Source organism: Urocampus carinirostris, chromosome 14 (assembly GCF_059441175.1).
Source record: "Urocampus carinirostris isolate Australia breed hairy pipefish chromosome 14, RoL_Ucar_1.0, whole genome shotgun sequence".
Lineage (NCBI taxonomy): Eukaryota > Metazoa > Chordata > Actinopteri > Syngnathiformes > Syngnathidae > Urocampus > Urocampus carinirostris.
This window is the reverse complement of record NC_142362.1, coordinates 1,873,387-1,894,260: the sequence shown is the minus strand read 5'-3', so window position 1 is coordinate 1,894,260 and position 20,874 is coordinate 1,873,387. Positions and strand designations below refer to the sequence as shown.

Here is a 20,874-nt window from a genome sequence, read left to right as displayed (position 1 = left end):
ACTAGAGAAAGACAAAAGAGAAAGGAAGAGAAAAATGGAGGGAGACCAATACACAAAGAGGGAGAGAAAGGAAGAGAAAAGAGAAAGAACCAGAGAAAGACAAAAGAGAGATAGAGAGAAAGAGACAAAGGAAGATAAAAATAGAGGGAGACCAATAGACAGAGGGAGAGAGAGGAATAGAAAAGAGAGAAAGAGAACTAGAGAAAGACAAAAGAGAAAGAGAGAAATTAAGAGAAAATTAAAGGGAGACCAATAGACAAAGAGGGAGAGGAAGAGAGAAGAGAGAGAACTAGAAAAAGACAAAAAAGAGAACTAAAGACAAAAAAGAGAAAGGGAGAGAGAGAGAGAGAGACAAAGGAAGAGAAAAATAGAGAGAGAACAATACACAAAGAAGGAGAGGGATGAAGAGAAAAGACAAAAAAAAGAGAAAAAGAACTAGAAAAAGACAAAAAAGAGAAAGAGTGAGAAAGAGAAATACAGCTCTAGTTTGCTTGGTGAGTAGCACCAGGCTTTAGCGACTTCCCGTAGACATTTAAAACCGCAGGTCATGTTTCTCTTGTGCTTCTCTCAGCGCGGACAAAAACCCCACCAATGACCTTGTCTGTAAAAAACTGAATTCCCAATGTTTATTCTCGTCAGACAAATTTCATGGAATGTTCAAAGGCGTATCGGACAATTGTGATTTCCAGGGATTATTTGCGGCTTGGCGTTATTCTGCGCATATAAGCCTCCCAGCCCGCCTTCCTATAAGCCTCGGCAGCTTCCAGCCAATCGGGGGCCTCCAGGATGCCTCGGCCCACGATGATGACGTCAGAGCCCTTGCCGTAGACCACCTCCTCCGGGGTGGCGTACTGCTGGCCCAGAACGTCTCCTGCGGGGAGAGTGCAAGACAAATCACACAGCGCCATCTGCTGGTCAAAAGAAAGAACTACATCTTTCAAGAGTTTGGTGGAAGAAAACCAGGTCGTTTTCAGTTAAATAATTGCATTTTCAAACTCTTTTCTTAAAAAAATGACAGGATAGGCTTAAATGTCATGAAATACGGTAGCTAAAATATAAAAGAATTGTCGGAAATCCTCCACTTCCTTGAAATGGTTCAGTCCATCTGACTCCTATTAAAAATGTGATCGCATGAATTAGAATTAGATTCGTTTTCGCTCAAAGATTTAGTGACATTTATCAATTGTCGGTTTTTAATATTGGACGAATGTTAAGGAAATTTCCCAGGATGCCGTTTGTTTATCTAATATTGTGCACTGAAAATGGAAACAGAGAGAAAGAGAGAAAGAAAAACATAGAGAGAGAGCAAGAGACAGAGAGAGAGAAAGAAAACGAGAGAGAAAGAAAGAAAAAGAAAGACAGAAAGAGAAAGAAAGAGAACGAGAGAGAAAGAAATAGAAAGAAAGAAAGAAAGAGAACGAGAGAGAAAGAAACAGAAAGAAAGAAAGAAAGAAAGAGAGAAAGAGAAAGGGAAAGAGAGAGAGAAAGAGAACGAGCGAGAAAGACAGAGAAAGAGAAAAAAAGAGAAAGAGAGACAGAGAGAGAAAGAATGAAAGAGAGAAAGAAAGAGAGAGAAAGAGAACGAGAGAGAAAGAAAGAGAGAAAGAGAGAGGGAGAGAGAAAAAGAGACGGACACAACACCCGCTGGATCGCCATTTTATGCGCCCGACAGCACAGTGAGGGTGGATTACATTTACTTTCTACTGTTCTTGGTTAATAAAACTTTGGACTGTACAGTAACTTAATCTTTTGCGTTTTTTTAGCCTCGCTTCTCGTTTTATTTACAATATGTGTTCCATTCATGAACATTGACTGAACATTAAAGTATCTCCAGGGCAGTTAGTTGATTTAATAGGGGATCGGTTGCGTTTGATGACCTTGGAACGGATTCATCCCGTTTCCATTCATTTTAATGGGAAAACGTGATTCGATTTACAACCGTTTTATTATATGTCACTGCCGGAACCAATTAAATTGGCAGGTACCACTAAAAACCCTAATCCTACTGTAAAAATTTAGCGGGAAACCGCCTAAAGAAAAAAATGGTGCCAAGTCTTGAGGACTCCTTAAAATATACAGTAACTTGCGAAACTATTTGGCCCCCTTGAATTTTGTGACCTTTTGCCACATTTCCAAATTCAAACATAAAGATATAAAACTATAATTTCTTGTGAAGCATCAACAAAAAGTGGGACACAATCATGGAGTGGAACACACTTTATTGGATATTTTAAACTTTTTTAACAAATAAAAAATGAAAAAGTGGGTGTGCAAAATGATTCAGCCCCATTGAGTTATACTTTGTAGCGTCACCTTTTCGCGTGGGGTATGTATGTCAGTTTTGCACATCAAGAAACTGATATTTTGGCCCATTCCTCCTTGCAAAAACAGCTTGAGCTCAGTGAGGTTGCATGGAAAGCGTTTATGAGCTTTAAACCTTTCCACAACAGTATCTCGGACCTGCCCGGTGTGTTCCTCGTTCTTAACGATGCTCTCTGCGCTTTAAACAGACCTCTGAGACGATCACAGTGCAATCGCATTTATACAGAGACTTGATGACACACAGGTGGATTCCATTTATCATCGTTAGTCATTTAGATCAACATTGAATCATTCGGAGATCCTCACTGAACCTTTTGCACACCCACTTTTTCGTTTTTTATGTGTTAAAAAAAGTTTAAAATATCCAGTAAAGTGCGTCCCACTTATGGTTGATGCTTCACAAGAAATTAAGGTTTTATATCTTTGTTTGAAGTCTGAAATGTGGTAAAAGGTCACAAAGTTCTAGGGGGCCAAATATTTTCGCAAGACACTGTATATAAAAAAATGCTGAAATCCCAGGCATGAAAAGTAGACTTACCTCCAGCCTTCATTTGCACACCGGGGGTCATGTGGATAAACTCGGGCCTCTCTGTGACCTTTGAACCGCAGATGAAGCCAATGACAAAGTCAGGATGCTCTTCCGCCATTTTCACCTGAGAAGGGGGGATAACGGTACATAAATGCAAAGCCAGGAATCCAAATGTTTTTTTAAAAAACAATTCAAAAGACATCATGACACTAAAAAGAGCAGCTTCAGCGACAGACCGCTGTCACAGTCTTGTTCCACAGACAGACTGAGGAGATCATTTCTTTTTCATGCCATGAGGCTCTTTAACTCCACCCGGGGGAGTCAAAGCCCACATGAAACCCCGCCCCCACATTTGCATATCACCCTGTTCTTATTACAGTGTGTATTTTCCGTAGTACTATTTAAATACTCTATATCAACATGCTACATTGGGTATTTATATGTATTATATTCCTTTTACTTTATTATTGTTTTATTTTTAACACAAGGATACTGCTGGAAGTGTGAATTTCCCTACGGGGATGAAGAAAGTATCTATCTATCTATCTATCTTGGTCTAACTAAGGGTCTATCTATCTATGTAGGTCTAACTGAAGGTCTATCTATCTAGATCTAACTAAAGGTCTATCTATCTTTCTAGATCTAAGTAAAGGTCTATCTATCAAGATTTAACTAAAGGTCTAGCTATGTAGATATAACTAAAGGTCTATCTATCTATCTAGGTCTAACTAAAGGTCTATCTATCTATCTAGGTCTAACTAAAGGTCTATCTATCTAGATCTAATTAAAGGTCTATCTATCTAGATCTAACTAAAGGTCCAGCTATGTAGGTCTAACTGAAGGTCTATCCATCTATCTAGATCTAACTACAGGTCAATCTATCTAGATCTAACTAAAGGTCTATTTATCCTTCTAGATGTAAGTAAAGGTCTATCTATCAAGATTTAACTAAAGGTCTATCTATCTAGGTCTAACTACAGGTCTATCCATCTATCTGGGTCTAACTAAAGGTCTATCTATCTATCTAGGTCTAACTAAAGGTCTATCTATCTATCTAGATCTAACTAAAGGTCTATCTAGATCTATCAATCTAGATCTAATTAAAGGTCTATCTAGATCTATCAATCTAGATCTAACTGAAGGTCTATCTATCTATCTAGATCTAAATACAGGTCTAACTATCTAGATCCAACTAAAGGTCTATCCATCTATCTAGATCCATCTAGATCTAACTAAAGGTCTATCCATCTAGATTTACCTAAAGGTCTATCTATTTATCTAGATCTAACTAAAGGTCTATCTATCTAGATCTAACAAAAGGTCTATACATCTAGATTTAACAAAAGGTCTATCTATCTAGATCCATCTAGATCTAACTAAAGGTCTATCTAGCTGGATCTAACTAAAGGTCTATCTATCCATCTAGATCTTACTACAGGTCTATCTAGATCTACCTAGAGGTCTATCTATCTAGGTCTAACTAAAGGTCTATCTATCGAGATCTAACTAAAAGTCTATCTATCAAGATCTATCTAGATCCAACTTGAGGTCTATCTATCTACTAAAAAAATAGAAATATTTAAATGGATGAGAGGGTAACACATGGAAACTATCTATCTTTTTATCTATCACGATTGTGCAAGTCATGGCCAATAGGGGGCAGTTTAGTAGAGAGAAATCCAATGGAATCCAAATCCTTTTGTAGATTGCCTTTACAGTATAGATGAATAATACAGATTTTGAAATTAATTATTAATTAATTCGGTGTATTATGTTTTATTATTGAGAATTATTATCCCAAAACATAACCTGAGGAGCTGTTCGGGAGCCAGTTTTCTAAAACGAAAGGAATTCATATTACGAGTCTGATGCACCTGTCATTCTGAATGCGACCAGTAGGGGGCAGTGACGCTTCAGATCACAATGTCATCATAAGGAAAGAAATGCACCGCGTCAATTTTAAATGAACTTGTTTTGCTTTTATTTAATACGCAGTCGGAAAACATGGCGAGGGCAACGATTTCAAGCATTTACGAGGACTTTACACAGAATTCCAGCCGTTTTCAAACCTTGACAATCCAACATTAAAATTCAAGCATTTTAAGCTCCTTTAAGAAACCCGGTTCATATATAGATAGATATTTTTTCAGGGTTTGGACAAATTCAAGCACTTTTTAAGCACTTTCAAGGCCAATTTTCCAATTTCTCCTATTGGCAGCTGCCCTTAGTCACAAGGGAATAAGAAATGTAATGCCAACATTTATTAAGGCACCCAAAAAAAATCTAGGCTTTTCTGTAAGCAATTGCGCCCCCCTTGTTCTATCCAAGTAACTGCGACTACCCACAGTTATAAGAAAATTCCACATGCCACACCAAAAATTCAAGGCCAAGGACGAAGTGAAGTAGGCTACACAAATTCAAGACATGATTAAAAGAAATTCCTTAAGGAGTTGGAAAAAAAAGTGAATGAAATCCATCAGTCCAGAAAATGTCACAAAGCGATTTCCGAGGCTGTGAAGCTTCTCCAGCGAACCACTGTCAGAGCCATTGTCCACAAATAGGGAAAACCGGGAAGAGAACTAAACTAATGCCAGCTGCCGTTAATCACCAGGGTAGGAGAAATGCAGTGGGAAAGCGGAGCCACCAGAGAGCAGTGCCTGCGTCATTTTTAGGCAGACTTGTTGAGAAACCTGGCATCAATTCCAAGTATTTACAAGCACAACATTAAATAAGTTTCAAGGATTTCAAGCACCCGTACGAAAAAAAGGGGAAGGGCTTACTGCAGCCTTGGTGTAGTCCCCAGTGGCCAGCGAGCCCCTGGAGCTCATCTGCGCCACAAGCAGGCAGCCTCGGCCGAGGGGCTGTCCCACGGACCCTAGGCCGCTCACCACGCCGGAGCCCGGCACCGCGTGAGCGTTGACTATGTGGGACCACGAAGAAATCTTGTACATGCCGCCTGTGCAACGACAAAAAAAGGCATTTGTTTTTGGGTGTTTTGTCAGGAAGGTAAAAAAAATAAAAAATAAAATAATAATTTAGGGCTGCAACAACTCATCGACAATCGATACAATCGATTCATTGTATCACGTGAGCCACCAAGTACATCAAATCAGTGCAAATGAGAGTGTACATTATCTTGTGCGGCACAGTTCATGTCATGGGAACCTGTCGTGGGTTCAAATCCAGCTCCAGATTTCCTGTGCGGAGTTTGTATGTTCTCCCTGTGCTTGCGTGGGTTTCCTCCGGGCACTCCGGTTTCCTCCAAAAACATGCATTTCAGGTGAATTGGCCGGTCCAAATTGTCCCTAGGTGTGAATGAGCGAGTGAGTTGTCTGTCCCCGTGTGCCCTGCGATTGGCTGGCAACCAGTTCAGGGTGTCCCCTGCCCACTGCCCGGAGATGGCTGGGATGGGCTCCAGCCCCCCCGCGACCCTAATGAGGATAAGCGGTACGGCTAATGAGATGAGATTATCAAAATGAAGCGCTCAGAGTTGTAGTACTGCTTTGGTCCTGCAGAGGGCGCCCAAAAAGCATTTGTTTTGGGGTCATTTGCCAGGAAAGCAAAAAAAACGTTTAGGGCTGCAACAACTCATCGACAATCGATACAATCGATTAAGATCGATTCATTGTATCACGTGAGCCAACAAATACGTCAAATCAATGCAAATAAGAGTGTACATTATCAAAATGAAGCGCTCGGAGGTGTAGTACCGCTTTGGTCCTGCAGAGGGCGCCCAGACTGTTTTTATATAAAAGTTATCTTAATTTTTTTTATGAATTAAATCTTTCGTTGCAGCCCTAAAAAAAAAGTCCATTTCAGTCTCACCGAACGAAAACATTTCTCACCTTGATATTGATGCTTGACCGTGTTGCCGATGTCGGCGAACTTGCGGTCTTCGAAGACCAGGAAGTTGTGCTTTTGGGCCAGCGCCTGCAACTTCTGACCCAAATCCTCCGTGTAGTCCTGGACACCGCAGATAAAAAATTTTTTAGCACGACTACTGCCTTTTCGAAAATATATATCATTCGCTCCGGATTATAAGTCGCACCAGTCAAAAAAGGCGTAATTAAGAAGGAAAAAACATATACGAGTCGTACCTGGAGTATAAGTCTCATTTGATGGGGAAATGTATTTGATAAGCAATTTCAAATAGAGAACAACAGGATGAATAAGTGTATGGAAATAAGCGTTTTGAAATCTTCGTTCGGTTTGGAAATTTCCGAATTTCGGTTCGTTTGGCAATTCGCATACTCGGCAGCCAATCAGAAGCCTGCATCGTATAACTTCGTGCTTTCGGACTTGCCCGAGCATTATAAGGTCTGCAGTTGCATATGGACGCACAAAGGACAGAAGAAAAATGGAGAAGTGGTTAGAAATAAAGCCAAAACCTCAGCCCCAGAAGATTCAAAAGAAGCTCACAAAATGGATGACGCTACCAAAGGTAAACGTACATTAAAAGCATGGTGGAAAGAGGAGTTCACGTGGCTTGTAGCAGACGCACAGAGAACACAAGAAAAATGGAGAAGTGGTTAGGAATCCAGCCAAAACCTCAGCCCCGGAAGAAAGATTCAAAAGAAGCTAACAAAATGGATGACGCTACAAAAGGTAAACGTACATTAAAAGCATCGTGGATAGAGGAGTTCACTTGGCTTGTAGCAGACGCACCGAAAACACAAGAAAAATGGAGAAGTGGTTACGAATCCAGCCAAAACCTCAGCCCCGTAAGAAAGATTCAAAAGAAGCTAACAAAATGGATGACGCTATAAAAGGTAAACGTACATTAAAAGCATTGTGGTAAGAGGAGTTGACTTGGCTTGTAGCAGACGCACCGAAAACACAAGAAAAATGGAGAAGTGGTTAGGAATCCAGCCAAAACCTCAGCCCCGGAAGAAAGATTCAAAAGAAGCTAACAAAATGGATGACGCTACAAAAGGTAAACGTACATTAAAAGCATCGTGGATAGAGGAGTTCACTTGGCTTGTAGCAGACGCACCGAAAACACAAGAAAAATGGAGAAGTGGTTACGAATCCAGCCAAAACCTCAGCCCCGTAAGAAAGATTCAAAAGAAGCTAACAAAATGGATGACGCTATAAAAGGTAAACGTACATTAAAAGCATTGTGGTAAGAGGAGTTGACTTGGCTTGTAGCAGACGCACCGAAAACACAAGAAAAATGGAGACGTGGTTAGGAATCAAGCCAAAACCTCAGCCCCAGAAGAATGATTCAAAAGAAGCTCAAAAAATTGATGATGCAAACATTGCATGAATGAAGACGAGTCAATACAGGTACATACCGATGGCAGATGGAAAACAGCCATGTCGTATACATGCAATGAATGTAGTTTTATAATGAAGGATTTTATACATTTGACTATAAAGGATTTTATACGATTGAACACAAGTTACATTTATTGAGTGCAATGAAGATTTTCACTGAGTAGGCTTAAGTTCAATGAGCAGTGAAAGTTCAGGGCACCCTGGTAGGAAATTTTATTTACAGGAATAAAAAACGTGAGGCACATCCGGCGACGCAGAAAGGCCCTGATGACGGAGGACGGCAGGCATTGTTATGAGAAACGCTCTCCGCTGTTGAGTTTTCCAGACATCGCGGCGAGGTGGTGGGGCTCATGTTGGGCTTCATTGGCGTGCCCATGGGAGGAGCCGGCACACCATCTTGCGGAAAGACGTGGGCCGAGAGGAGAATCGGGAGGACACTAATTCGGCCTCTTTCGATGGAGTACACTTAGCTAAATTAATAATGAAATTAAATCTGCCCCCGTATGAAAATATCGGCATTTCTTGTTCATCTTTTCCATCAAGAAATGAGCGTGCATTGTTGGGTGATTGTAGGTTGTGTTTGGTTAATGGAGTCAGATAAGTAATTCGAACAATTTGGTAAACGCTACATTTTAAAATTAATTCCCAACAACGGGCTGATTTTTTAGGCTCAGATACAGCTGAGCCTTTCTATCCCTCTCCCGTGCTTCCCAACTCCTCGCTTTCTGATTGGTTAAGCGACTGGGGCGTAGCCACCGAAGCTGGGAGAATAACACATAAGTGTGGAGTAAATAGCAGCAGCTCTGCTAACACCAAAATCCTGACATGCCAGTGAATCAAGATGGTTGATAATATTAAGATTGTAAAAAGTTCGTAGTATTCAGTGGAAGGCTGAGTGATTAGCTGTTACCATAACATTCGTTTGTCTATCTGGCTCTAAAACGAGAATTTCGATGCACTGTTGTAAGCTGATTTAAGAAATGTTGGGTAAACGATACATTTTAATATTTAATTCCCAACAATAATAAACTTAATTTTAAAGTGAGGTTCTGTTATATATTGTGATTATCAATCCTTAATACTTTGCAACAACACTGGTTACAAGGTCCGTACGCCTTTTCCATGGCCAAATTCAAGCACTTTTCAAGCACTTTTAAGGCAAATTTTTCATTGAAAGGGCCGATCAAAAGAACCTTTTTCTCTTTGACTTGGATGACTAAAATAAAGTCGCCATCTTGCTGCTACTTTGAGCTCGTCCTCTCTATCATCTACCATCTATTTGTGTCAACAGGCTGCCATAAACTGACATGAATTCTGCCATTCTGCCTGCGACTCTTGAAAATCCGTTACCTCCAAGATATCCACGTGGGTCTTCAGCAAGCAAATCTCGGGAGCCAGCAAGGTGGCGAGACGAAGAAGCTCCTCGCTGCTGGTGACGTCGGCCGAAACGCAGAGGTTGGACTTCTTCTCCGCCATCGTGCTCAGGAGCTTGGAAGCCAGAGGGTGAACGTCTGCCCAAACAAACAAAAACGGGATTTCCATTGAAGGATTTTATACAATTGACTATAAAGGATTTTATACGATTGAATACAAGTTACATTTATTGAGTGCAATGAAGATTTTCGCCGAGTAGGCTAAAGTTCAGTGACAGGTCACGCCGTTCCAAATGCAGAATATTTTGACTAGGGAATTTTGATTACAGGACTCTGACGGAGGACGGCAGGCGATGTTTTGAGAACAAGGCCCTGATGACGTAGAAACGCTCGGTGATGTTTTGAATTTTTCCAGACATCGTGGTAAGGTGGTGGAGCCCATGTGGGGCTTCCCTGGCACGCCCATGGGAGGAGCCGGCACACCAGCTTGGGGAAAGACGTGGCTTAATATTAAGCATAAAAATATAATATATCAGTGTTTTTCAACCAGCTTGCCTTAAGACCTTGTCTAGTGTGCCGCTGGAATTTTCCCAATTTAATCTCCCCCAAAATTCAGACCATTATTCAGTATTTTTGCTTTCTTTGGACATGGAACTGTAATAGTCATCCATACCAGTAGGTGGCGGTAGATTTTTATATACTTTTTATATACTCATTTTATTTCATCTTTCCCAAAAATTCATGCCATTATTCAGTATTTTTGCTTTCTTCAGACGAGGAACTGTAATAGTTATCCATACCAGTAGGTGGCAGTAGATTTTGATACAGCTTTTATATACTATACTATATACTGGTTCAAAAAAACTTGAAAAACACTAATATATATATATAAAAAAAATGAAAACTCTGAAAATAAAAAATATTGAATTTAAAAAAGAAACTCCATATAAATATGAAAATAGTGTAAAAATAAGAAATATTGAAACACTATTAAAAGACTCAAATATAAAAATGTGAAAAATGTATAAAAATACAAAAAAAATTGATTTTTTTTAAGAGTAAGAATATTTAACTCCAAAATATATAAATGTTTAAAAAAATTACTAAAAATGGGAATATTTAATAGTAATACTAAGGATAGAAAATGATTTTTAGATAATTTTCGATTAAAAAAAACAAAAGATTACAATTGAAAAATATACAAAATATATGCACACGTACACAAGAGGAAAAATCGGTATAGGATTAAAACCATTCATTCATTATCTGCACTGCTTATCCTCAGTAGGGCCTCGGGGGTGCTGGAGCCCATCCCAGCTATCTTTGGGCAGTGGGCAGGGGACAGAGACAGACAATTCGAACGCTCATTCCCACCTAGGGACAATTTGGACCGGCCAATCAACCTGACATTCATATTTATGGAATGTGGGAGGAAACCGGAATCCCCGGTGGAAACCCACGCAAGCACGGGGAGAACATGCAAACTCCACACAGGCTCCGCATGCGCCGCTGTGCTGCCCCACTCCGACCGTAGGGGCACCATTTCCTGTGGTTTGTACAACCTGGTGGTGCCAAGATCAGGCCAACAGATGTTTCCAACCGGTCTTGAACCAGGGACTTTTCGCATGCTAAGCGAATGTACTAACCACTGCACTACGGAAACACCATCACTCATTATATTTCAATAAATTCTATATCGGTAGTAGAATAAGTAGTAAGTGTCCTACTTGGTAGCTTGGCTCTCTCTTCATAGGTGAGATCCAAGTTCTCCTGCTCCACCCGTTGCTTCTTCAAGGCGGGGGCGTCGTTTCCATTTTTCTCTTTGGGCCTGATGAAATCAATCGATAAGTACACATCAGGGATCGAGTGATAATGGTTTTTCGGCGCCGATACCGATTATTAGTATTAAGAGCAGGCCGGTAGCCCGTGAACGGCGTAAGAAGTTTAATAATGCTCTCTGGAAACTAGGACAAGTAAATAACTAAGAATTTCAACACATCAAACATGACTTCTCACTCACCTACTGTCAGAACCAGAACAGATACAGGACCCAATCGCGTGACGTTCTCAAACAAGCCTTGATTTTACGGGAAATGGGGAGTCATGCACGTTAGGCAGCCGGTCTGGCGTGGAAAGACCGGAAGCCAGAGACCCACGAGATCGATAACGAATCAGGATAACGAAAATAAACAGGAGAAACTAGACGGGAACAACAAACAGACGGAAACAAAACTAGAACACAAAATTTAACAGTACAAAAATAAACGGGAATAATACCGGACGGGAGATATCACAGGAAAACAGGAACCACGTCTTGTGGGCAAAAGTTTGTTTGACAGGCTGACACCTAATGTTATGATAAGAGCCAATATATCAGTCTCCACCTGAATGAGCCGAGCTTTATATAAACAGAAAGTCAATCTCTTAACAAGCCGCAGCTGGGACCACACGGGCGGGGCCAATTGGGCACCATGGCAACCGTAACACACAGGCGGGGCTAATTGGGCACCACGGCAACCGTGATACACACGGGCGCGGCCAAATGGGCGCCATGGCACCCATGACACCTACACCAAAAACTTATCGTGCCGGAAATTAAATTGGGCTTTTTTTACAAGACGTACATAAAAATGTCAATACAACCAACATTTCTTAAATTCACTTACGACAGTGCATTGAAATTCTTGTTTTAGAGCCATATTGACAAACGAATTTTATGGTAACAGCTAATCACTCAGCCTTCCACTTTAGTTGTTATGATCTCTCAGTAACAAAGGTGCATGCTGGATTGATGTTATGATAAGAGCTAATATATCAGTCTCCACCTGAGTGTGCTTAAAACAAGTTAACTACACTTTGCACGCTGTCTCTTAATCACAAACGCGCTTTAATACTACGAATTTTTTACAATCTTAATATTATAGACCATCTTGATTCACAGCATGTCAGGGCTATTTACTCCGCACTTATGTTATTCTCCCAGCTTCAGTGTCTACTGCCCGGTTGCTTAACCAATCAGAAGGCGAGAGGTTGGGAAGCACGAGAGAGGGATAGAAAGGCTCAGCTGTATCTGAGCCTTAATAATCAGCCCGTTGTTGGGAATTAAAATCAAAATGTAGCATTTACCAGACTCCATTAACCAAACACAACCTAGATCCACCCAACAATTTATGCGCGCTCGTTTCTTGATGGAGAAGATGAACAAGAAAGCCGACATTTTTACACGGGGGCAGATTTAATTTTCATTAACAATTTAACTAAGTGTACTCCATCGAAAACGGCCGAATTTCTCAAGTCCTTTAGCTCTCTCCTATTGGCCATCTTCTCCCTGCAAAATGGTGTGCCAACTCCTCCCATGGGCGTGCCAAGGAAGCCCCCCCCTGGGCTTCACCATCTCATCGAAGAGCGTTGCGATGTCTGGAATACTCAAAACAACACAGAGCCTTTCTACGTCATCAGCGTCTGGATGTGCTGACTATCTTATCAGCCTTACGTCCCGTTCCCGCCGTTCCTGTAAACAACATTTTTCCACCAAGGTGCCCTGACATCGCACCACAGCCCAGCCAGTGAATATCTTTCGCATTAAATGTACTTTGTATTCGATTGTATAAAATCCTTTATAGTCAAATGTATAAAATCCTTTATAGTCAAATGTATAAAATCCTTTAAAATGTCGATATCCGTGAAATTCCAAAATATCAGTGCCGATAATTGAACCGGACGATAATCTGGTATCGAAAGCGGCTTGACGACTGACAAACGGATACCTGTAAGAGTTGTTGTCCAGGATGAAATCCCGTACGCTCCGAGCCGTGTCCGCGTCGATGCGCTCGGAATTTTTGAGGACATCTAGCAGCTTGAACATGGAGATGATGGGATGAAGCCGGATCCCTTTGGAAGACAGAAATTCCACAGCGCCTTGCTCCCGGTCCATCAGCACAATGGCGTCCGTCACCTTTTCCAAAACAAAAGCCCATAGTTTCAGGAATTTATCTCGCCGGTTTGCTTGAGACTCCAAGAGCCAAGAAGAAATCTGCAGGCTGGAGAGCGTTCTCCGTCCGGGCTTTTAAACAGATCCTCAATGGGCGTCGCCTGTTGTGGTTAATTGGAGTCGAGCTTGACATAATGAGAACACGTTACTTTAAGACAGGAAATTCCAGGCTTGTTTCTCCCGAGTTCAGATGTCAGCGAGTATTATTAATAAAAACACCAGCTTGGTTTGGATTAGCTTCCGAAATAACAACATTCCCCCGGCAAGCTGATAGGAGTTTAGATGTCAGGCCGACCCCAACGGTTGTCTTGGAAATCGTGTAACTTTGGAGAATCGAAAGAGGACGAAAACATTTTGAAAAAACATTGTCAATTCCTGAAAAGCATGCACACATTGAGAAAAAAAAGGGACGCACTAAGAATGTTTTTGCTCAAGAGGGTATAAAAACGCTGATTGTCTCTTAGACGAATGAGAACTCTGTTTTGGACTAAATTTTGTGCAGGCTTGGGGAGTAACGGAATACATGGAACGGCAAAAATGATGTTGGCAAGCTGTTTGGATTTATTTTCATTTTGTTTCTGTCGCATTTGATGTTCGTTTTGCCGGAGATCAAAGAGATCAAAGCCAGGAGAGAAAGCTTACCACGTGTTGTGAGTCATCATTTTATTCATATTTACTTTCTTTTGGAGGAAGTGGTACCTCACCTTCAGTCCTTCTTTGTAGAGAACTTCAGCCGTTTCCAAAATGCTTGCGCCGCTGGTCACCGTGTCTTCGATGATGAGACAAGTGTCCCCTTCCTTGTACGAACCCTCCACCATACGCTTGGTTCCTGACAAGGACATAAAGGGTTTTATACATTTGACTATAAAGGATTTTATACGATTGACTCAGTTTAATGCAATAAAGATATTCACCGGCTAATGCATAATATTTTGTTTAGGAAATTTTGATAGCAGGACTCGTGGATTTGCCGTTTTGGGAAAACGAGACATCAGGGCGCTGTGTTGTGAGAATGTTGGGCGCAAAGAATTCCTAGGCACGTCCATGGAAGGAGCCGAGACGACATCTTGCGGGGAGATGTGGGCCAATTAGAGAAAGCTAATGGACTTCAGAAGAAGGCTTCACACACACTTCAAAGTCACTTCTTTGGCCGTCTCCTCAGTACACCTAGTTCTTCCGTTAGGAAAAAATAAATCCCGTGTGAAAATGTCGGCTTTCCTGGTCATTTTCTTCTTTCAAGAAACGAGCGCGCATAATTGTTAATGGATGTAGACTGTGTTTGGTTCATGGAGTCAGATAACCAACACCAACAGACCCTGTTTTGGCTGTACATCATCAAAAATTCCTTTGTATGGACGCTCATTAGACAATGTAAGTGTCCTTGGGTAAGACACTGAACCCCTAATACCCCCAATAAGCAGGTTAGCGCCTTACATGGCTGCACGGCCGCTATTGGGAAATGTGAAGCATACTGTAAAGCGCTTTGGAAAGTCATTCACTTGAAAAGCGCTATAGAAATGCAGATCATTTCATTTCAATGTTAACAACTTTATGATGAAAACCCGTAGCACAAACTGTAAACACCCCAAAACTCCAGCAGAGCACCCGGAGCAATTTGATTGGGTGAGCTATAGGGGGTGGGTGAGGGGATGCGCACGGCGCACTTCTCTCTGCCCAGCACCGTCCGCTGAAGGATCTTATACATTTTACTATAAAGGATTTTATACGATTAAATACATTTATAGAGTGCACTGAAGATTTTCACCGAGTAGGCTGAAGTTCAATGACAGGTCACGCTGATCCGAATGCGGAACGTTTTGTCTAGTTCTGTTGATAACAGGACTCTGACGCAGGACGGCAGGCATTATTTGGAGAAGTTGTTTTGAGTTTTTCCAGACATCAAGGCGAGGTTTTCCCGGCACGCCCATGGGAGGAGCCAGCACACCAGCTTGCGGAAAAAACGTGGGCCGAGAGAGAGAAGCGGGAGATCGAGAGAGGAGGCTTGAGACTCGAGCGACACTAATTCGGCTAATTCGATGGAGTTCACTTAGTTAAATTGTATAAGAAATTCAATCTGCCCGAAGAAACAAAGAACCTTCGAACACTAGGCTGGTAGTGGCACCAATTCCTGTGGTGTGTCTTGGGTAAGTACAGCCTGGTGGGGCCCTTTTCTTACGTAAAAACTTAAACAGCTCCTCGATTTTTTTGAATAATAAATCAATCAAAATGTCGATACAACTTACATGACTTGAATTAACTTTAAACAAATATCGCATCGAAATTTCAGGAAAGCTGGCAAAAGCGTGCGGCACCCATGTTATGGTAACAGCTAATCACTCGGCCTTTACCTTAAGTGTGCTTTTTATGTTCAACAACAATAATAATAATAATAAATGAATCAGTAACTATTATTCATAACAGTATAACAACGTAATGCATTTATTTTTTTAATTGTAGTAGATACATTTGAAAATTATCTTTCATAGTCCTTAAAATCTGTGCAGCCCTTTGAGACTCCTTGTGATTAAGGGCGTCACAAATAAAACAGCCCTGCGATTGGCTGGCACCCAGTTCAGGGTGTCCCCTTCCCACTGCCCAGAGACAGCTGGGATGGGCTCCAGCACCCCCGCGACCCTACTGAGGATAAGCGGTGCAGCTAATGAGATGAGATGAGACAAAACCGACTTGACAACACACACGACCAACTAATGTTATGATAAGAGCTAATGTCTCCTCCACATGAATACGCTTTCCTGAAACAATTTGACCACACTTTTTACTCTCTTAATCACACACAATACTTTTCTACCACAGACTTTTTAAAATCTCCACATTATCACCGGCTTGATGCAGTGTGTGGTCTCTCTTCCAATCAGAAGGTGTGTGATGGGTAGAGAGGGGGAGGGGAGAGAGCCGGAGCAAGTGAGAATGGATCTGCTTGAAAGAAAAGCTCTCTCCTTCTCCTCTTACCCAGTTTAAAATATATTGAATCCACCGGTCGAATGAATAACAATTGCTGATACCGATACCTGTCAAATTCCATAATAAGCTTGCTTGAGAAACGGTTGAACTCTATCATAGTATAGCTATGTCCTGAGGTGTCCTACCATAGTCCTTAGCCTCTTTGCGTCTGATGAGCATGGGCAGCTCGTGGGTGGAGCAGATGATGGTGGCGATGGGCAAGGCCGTGTAGGGAACGCCACAAACCGTGTCAAATTTCAGATTCTCGTCCTGGACTTTTTGGTACATGAGTTCTGCCACCTGGAGGTAGAAAGGAGCAACCATCAGTCGGATAATGCATCTTCGAAAGCATTTTGTACGGCCAAGAGTTTTTTTTTTTTCAAAATTGGAATCGTTTTTTATCTTTAATGTCTTTCCTTAAATAAAGTCTGTTTATTGTAACGAAACAAAAACATTACAACAATGATCTTCCGACGAAGCTGAAATGCTTTTAGGCGGATTTTTTTTTTTTTAAGGAATGTTAAAAAAATGGCCTTTATTAGCATGTAGTAAATACTGTATTTAAAAAAACATCTTTAAACGTTTATTATCTGTATCAACCCTAACCCTAAACGTAACACTAGCGGTAACCCTAACCCGGTTGCAAACTCTAGCTCTAAACCATATTTTGGAACCCTATATTTGTTTTCGAGCCCTTAAGGAGCTCAAACCCTAGTTCCTAAACCAACACCTAACTTGAGCTGGAACTCTAACCTAAACCCTATTACAGAACCCTAAATCCAGTTTAATACCCTAATACAGACCCTAAACCTTCATTTCTATCTCTAGTGCCAATTGTATTTTGGAACCATTTAATAAAATTTAAACCATTCAAGACATTCGGCAACAATTTCAAGCATTTACAAGCACTCCATCAAATATTCATGCACTCATAGACCTTGAAAAAATAACATTAAGACGTTTGGCAACAATTTCAAGCATTCACAAGCACTCCGGCAAATATTCATGCACTTCTAGACCTCGAAAAAATAACATTAAGACATTTGGCAACAATTTCAAGCACTTACAAGCACTCCGTCAAATATTCATGCACCTTTCAGACCTTAAAAACAACATTAAGACGTTTGGCAACAATTTCAAGCATTTACAAGCACGCCGTCAAATATTCATGCACTTTTGAAAACATTACATTAAAATTAAAGCATTTTCAAGGATTTCAAGCACCCATATTAACCCTGTTAACTAGTAATTTGAGTCACCGTTTTTCTTTATATAACTTGATAGTATAAAAAGAGATTTTTCATGTTATTTACCAAATGTGGCCCAATGTTTTATTTTTCTTCATTTAATGCAGTCTATCGAGCATGACTGCCGAGAAACGTGGCAACAATTCCAAGCATATACCAGCATTTTCAAACGTGGAAAACGCAACAATAAAATGAAGGCATTTTCAAGGATTTCAAGCATCTGTACGAACCCTGTTAACTGGTCATTGGAGTCATCGTTTTTCTTTATATAACTTGATAGTATAAAAAGAGATTTTTCACGTTATTTACCAAATGTGGCCCAATGTTTTATTTTTCTTTATTTAATGCATCGTCTATCGAGCCTGACTGCCGAGAAACGTGGCAACAATTCCAAGCAGATACAAGCAATTTCAAACGTGGAAAAGCAACAGTAATATTAAAGCATTTTCAAGGATTTCAAGCACCCGTACGAACCCTGTTAACTGGTCATTTGAGTCACTGTTTTCCTTTATTATAATCGATAGAATGAAAAGATTTTTCAGGTTATTTACCAAATGTGGCCCAATGTTTTATTTTTCTTCATTTAATGCAGTCTTTCAAGCCGAGAAACGCGGCAACAATTCCAAGCATATACAAGCAATTTCAAACATGGAAAACGCAACAATAACATTTAAGCATTTTCAAGGATTTCAAGCATCTGTACGAACCCTGTTAACTGGTCATTGGAGTCACCGTTTTCCTTTGTATAACTTGATAGTATCAAAAGACATTTTTCACGTTATTTACCAAATATACCCCAATGCTTTATTTTTCTTCATTTAATGCATAGTCTGTCAAGCCGAGAAACGCGGCAACAATTCCAAGCAGATACAAGCAATTTCAAACGTGGAAAAGCAACAGAAATATTAAAGCATTTTCAAGGATTTCAAGCAAGAATTGTGACAATAGTGCTGATAAATGAATAATTCGATCAAAACAGAAATATCGTGGGAGGGAAAGCCCACGCGTGGACTGAGTGGCACACGTGTTTACCTGCTTCAAAAGAACCGGGTGAGCCACCAGAACCCGCAAGTCGATGTAAATGGGGGACACCAAGCCGCCTTTCAGCGTAAATTCACCAAATTTGACCGCGTTGACGTCTTGCAGCTTCAGGATAAAATCGTCCATGCAAATGTTAGCCATGTTTGTACTCCGGTTAAGTTAAGTTAAGCAGATCCGGCTAACTTTGAATTTTCTTACCGCGACTTCCGCTAAGCTAGCGGAGTTGGGTACGGTACTTCTGGTTTCGCTCCTTCAGAGTAAGAGTGCTAAACGGACTGAACGACTTTAAAAGCGGAAGTGTGTGTGGAAGTCTGTGTGTTTTCAAATGTTTGGATATTTTTGAGTGATTTAGCTGTGGAGGAGGAATTGGAAATGGAACAGCAGCTAGCTCTTATGATGCGTTTTTATTGGGAAGAAATTCAGAGATAGATAGATAAATAGATAGATAGATAGATGTCTAGATAGAGTAAGATAGATAGATAGATAGATAGATGTCTAGATAGAGTAAGATAGATAGATGTCTAGATAGAGTAAGATAGATAGATAGATGGATGTCTAGATAGATAGATAGATCGATCTTTAGTTAGAACTTTAGTTAGATCGAGATAGATAGATAGATAGATCTTTAGTTAGATCTAGATAGAAAGATAGATATATCTTTAGTTAGATCAAGATAGAAAGATAGATATATCTTTAGTTAGATCTAGATAGATAGATACATATATCTTTAGTTAGATCTAGATAAAAAGATAGATAGATCTTTAGTTAGATCTAGATTGATAGATAGATCTTTAGTTAGATCGAGATAGATAGATAGATCTTTAGTTAAATCGAGATAGATAGATAGATCTTTAGTTAAATCGAGATAGATAGATAGATAGATCTTTAGTTAGATCTAGATAGATAGATCTTTAGTTAGATCTAGATAGATAGATGGATAGATAGATCTTTCGCTAGATCTAGGTAGATAGATGGATAGTTAGATCTAGATAGATAGATAGATAGATCTTTAGTTAGATCTAGATAGATAGATAGATCTTTAGTTAGATCTAGATAGATAAATAGATCTTTAGTTAAATCTAGATAGATAGATAGATCTTTAGTTAAATCGAGATGGATAGATAGATAGATCTTTAGTTAAATCGAGATAGATAGATAGATCTTTAGTTAGATCTAGATTGATAGATAGATCTTTAGTTAGATCTAGATAGATAGATAGATCTTTAGTTAAATCGAGATAGATAGATAGATAGATCTTTAGTTAAATCGAGATAGATAGATCTTTAGTTAGATCTAGATAGATAGATCTTTAGTTAGATCTAGATAGATAGATGGATAGTTAGATCTAGATAGATAGATAGATAGATCTTTAGTTACATCTAGATAGATAGATAGATAGATCTTTAGTTAGATCTAGATAGATAAATAGATCTTTAGTTAAATCTAGATAGATAGATAAATAGATCTTTAGTTAAATCGAGATGGATAGATAGATAGATCTTTAGTTAGATCTAGATAGATAGATCTTTCGCTAGATCTAGATAGATAGATGGATGGATAGATCTTTAGATAGATAGATAGATAGATACATAAAACAAGGCATTGGGTTTCATATTAGGGTTTTAAATCAAATTCAGGGTTTCAAACTTGGATTTGGGCTGCATAATAGAATTTTAAACCGAATTTTAGGCGTGTTCCTATTGTTCCTAAACTGGCCACTAGATGGCGTCACAGTTACTGCTTGCTCTGGTTTTAAATCAAATTTAGGGTTCCAAATCAGGGTTGAAAATGATGATTTCGGGCCTTCTTATTGGGGTTTTGAATGGAACTTAAGTTAGGTTTTAAGTTGTCTTTTTACATCGGGGTTTGGCTTAGTTTTGGGTTTCATATTATTAAAACGAATTTAGGCGTGTTCATATACAGTATTTACCAAATATAGTTTTTTTTCTCTTTCGCAAGTCAGCCACAAGATGGCGCCACATGGAGAGCATTCTCCTCTTTCCAAAATTGGCCACAAGATGGCGCCACAGAAGAAGCGTTTGCCTCTCTTTCCACATCAGCCGCCAGATGGCGCCACAGAAAAACGCCTCCGTCAAGTCAACGGCCTCGGAATGTGCCCGCATGCCAGAACCT

General features: G+C 40.1%; 1 protein-coding gene across 1 annotated transcript; it reads right to left on the bottom strand.

Moving 5' to 3' along the window:
- Positions 1–599: 599 nt before the first annotated feature.
- On the bottom strand, positions 600–18,980 carry umps (uridine monophosphate synthetase). The gene is made up of 10 exons (XM_088352619.1): positions 18,733–18,980; positions 16,600–16,753; positions 14,197–14,321; positions 13,269–13,456; positions 11,229–11,329; positions 9,479–9,639; positions 6,697–6,814; positions 5,632–5,807; positions 2,861–2,975; positions 600–871 (listed from the first exon to the last, which is right to left on the bottom strand). Exons 1-10 carry the CDS (start codon positions 18,880–18,882, stop codon positions 693–695), a joined length of 1,467 nt encoding a protein of 488 aa, XP_088208745.1. The 5' UTR covers positions 18,883–18,980; the 3' UTR covers positions 600–692.
- Between the last annotated feature and the right edge of the window lie 1,894 nt (positions 18,981–20,874).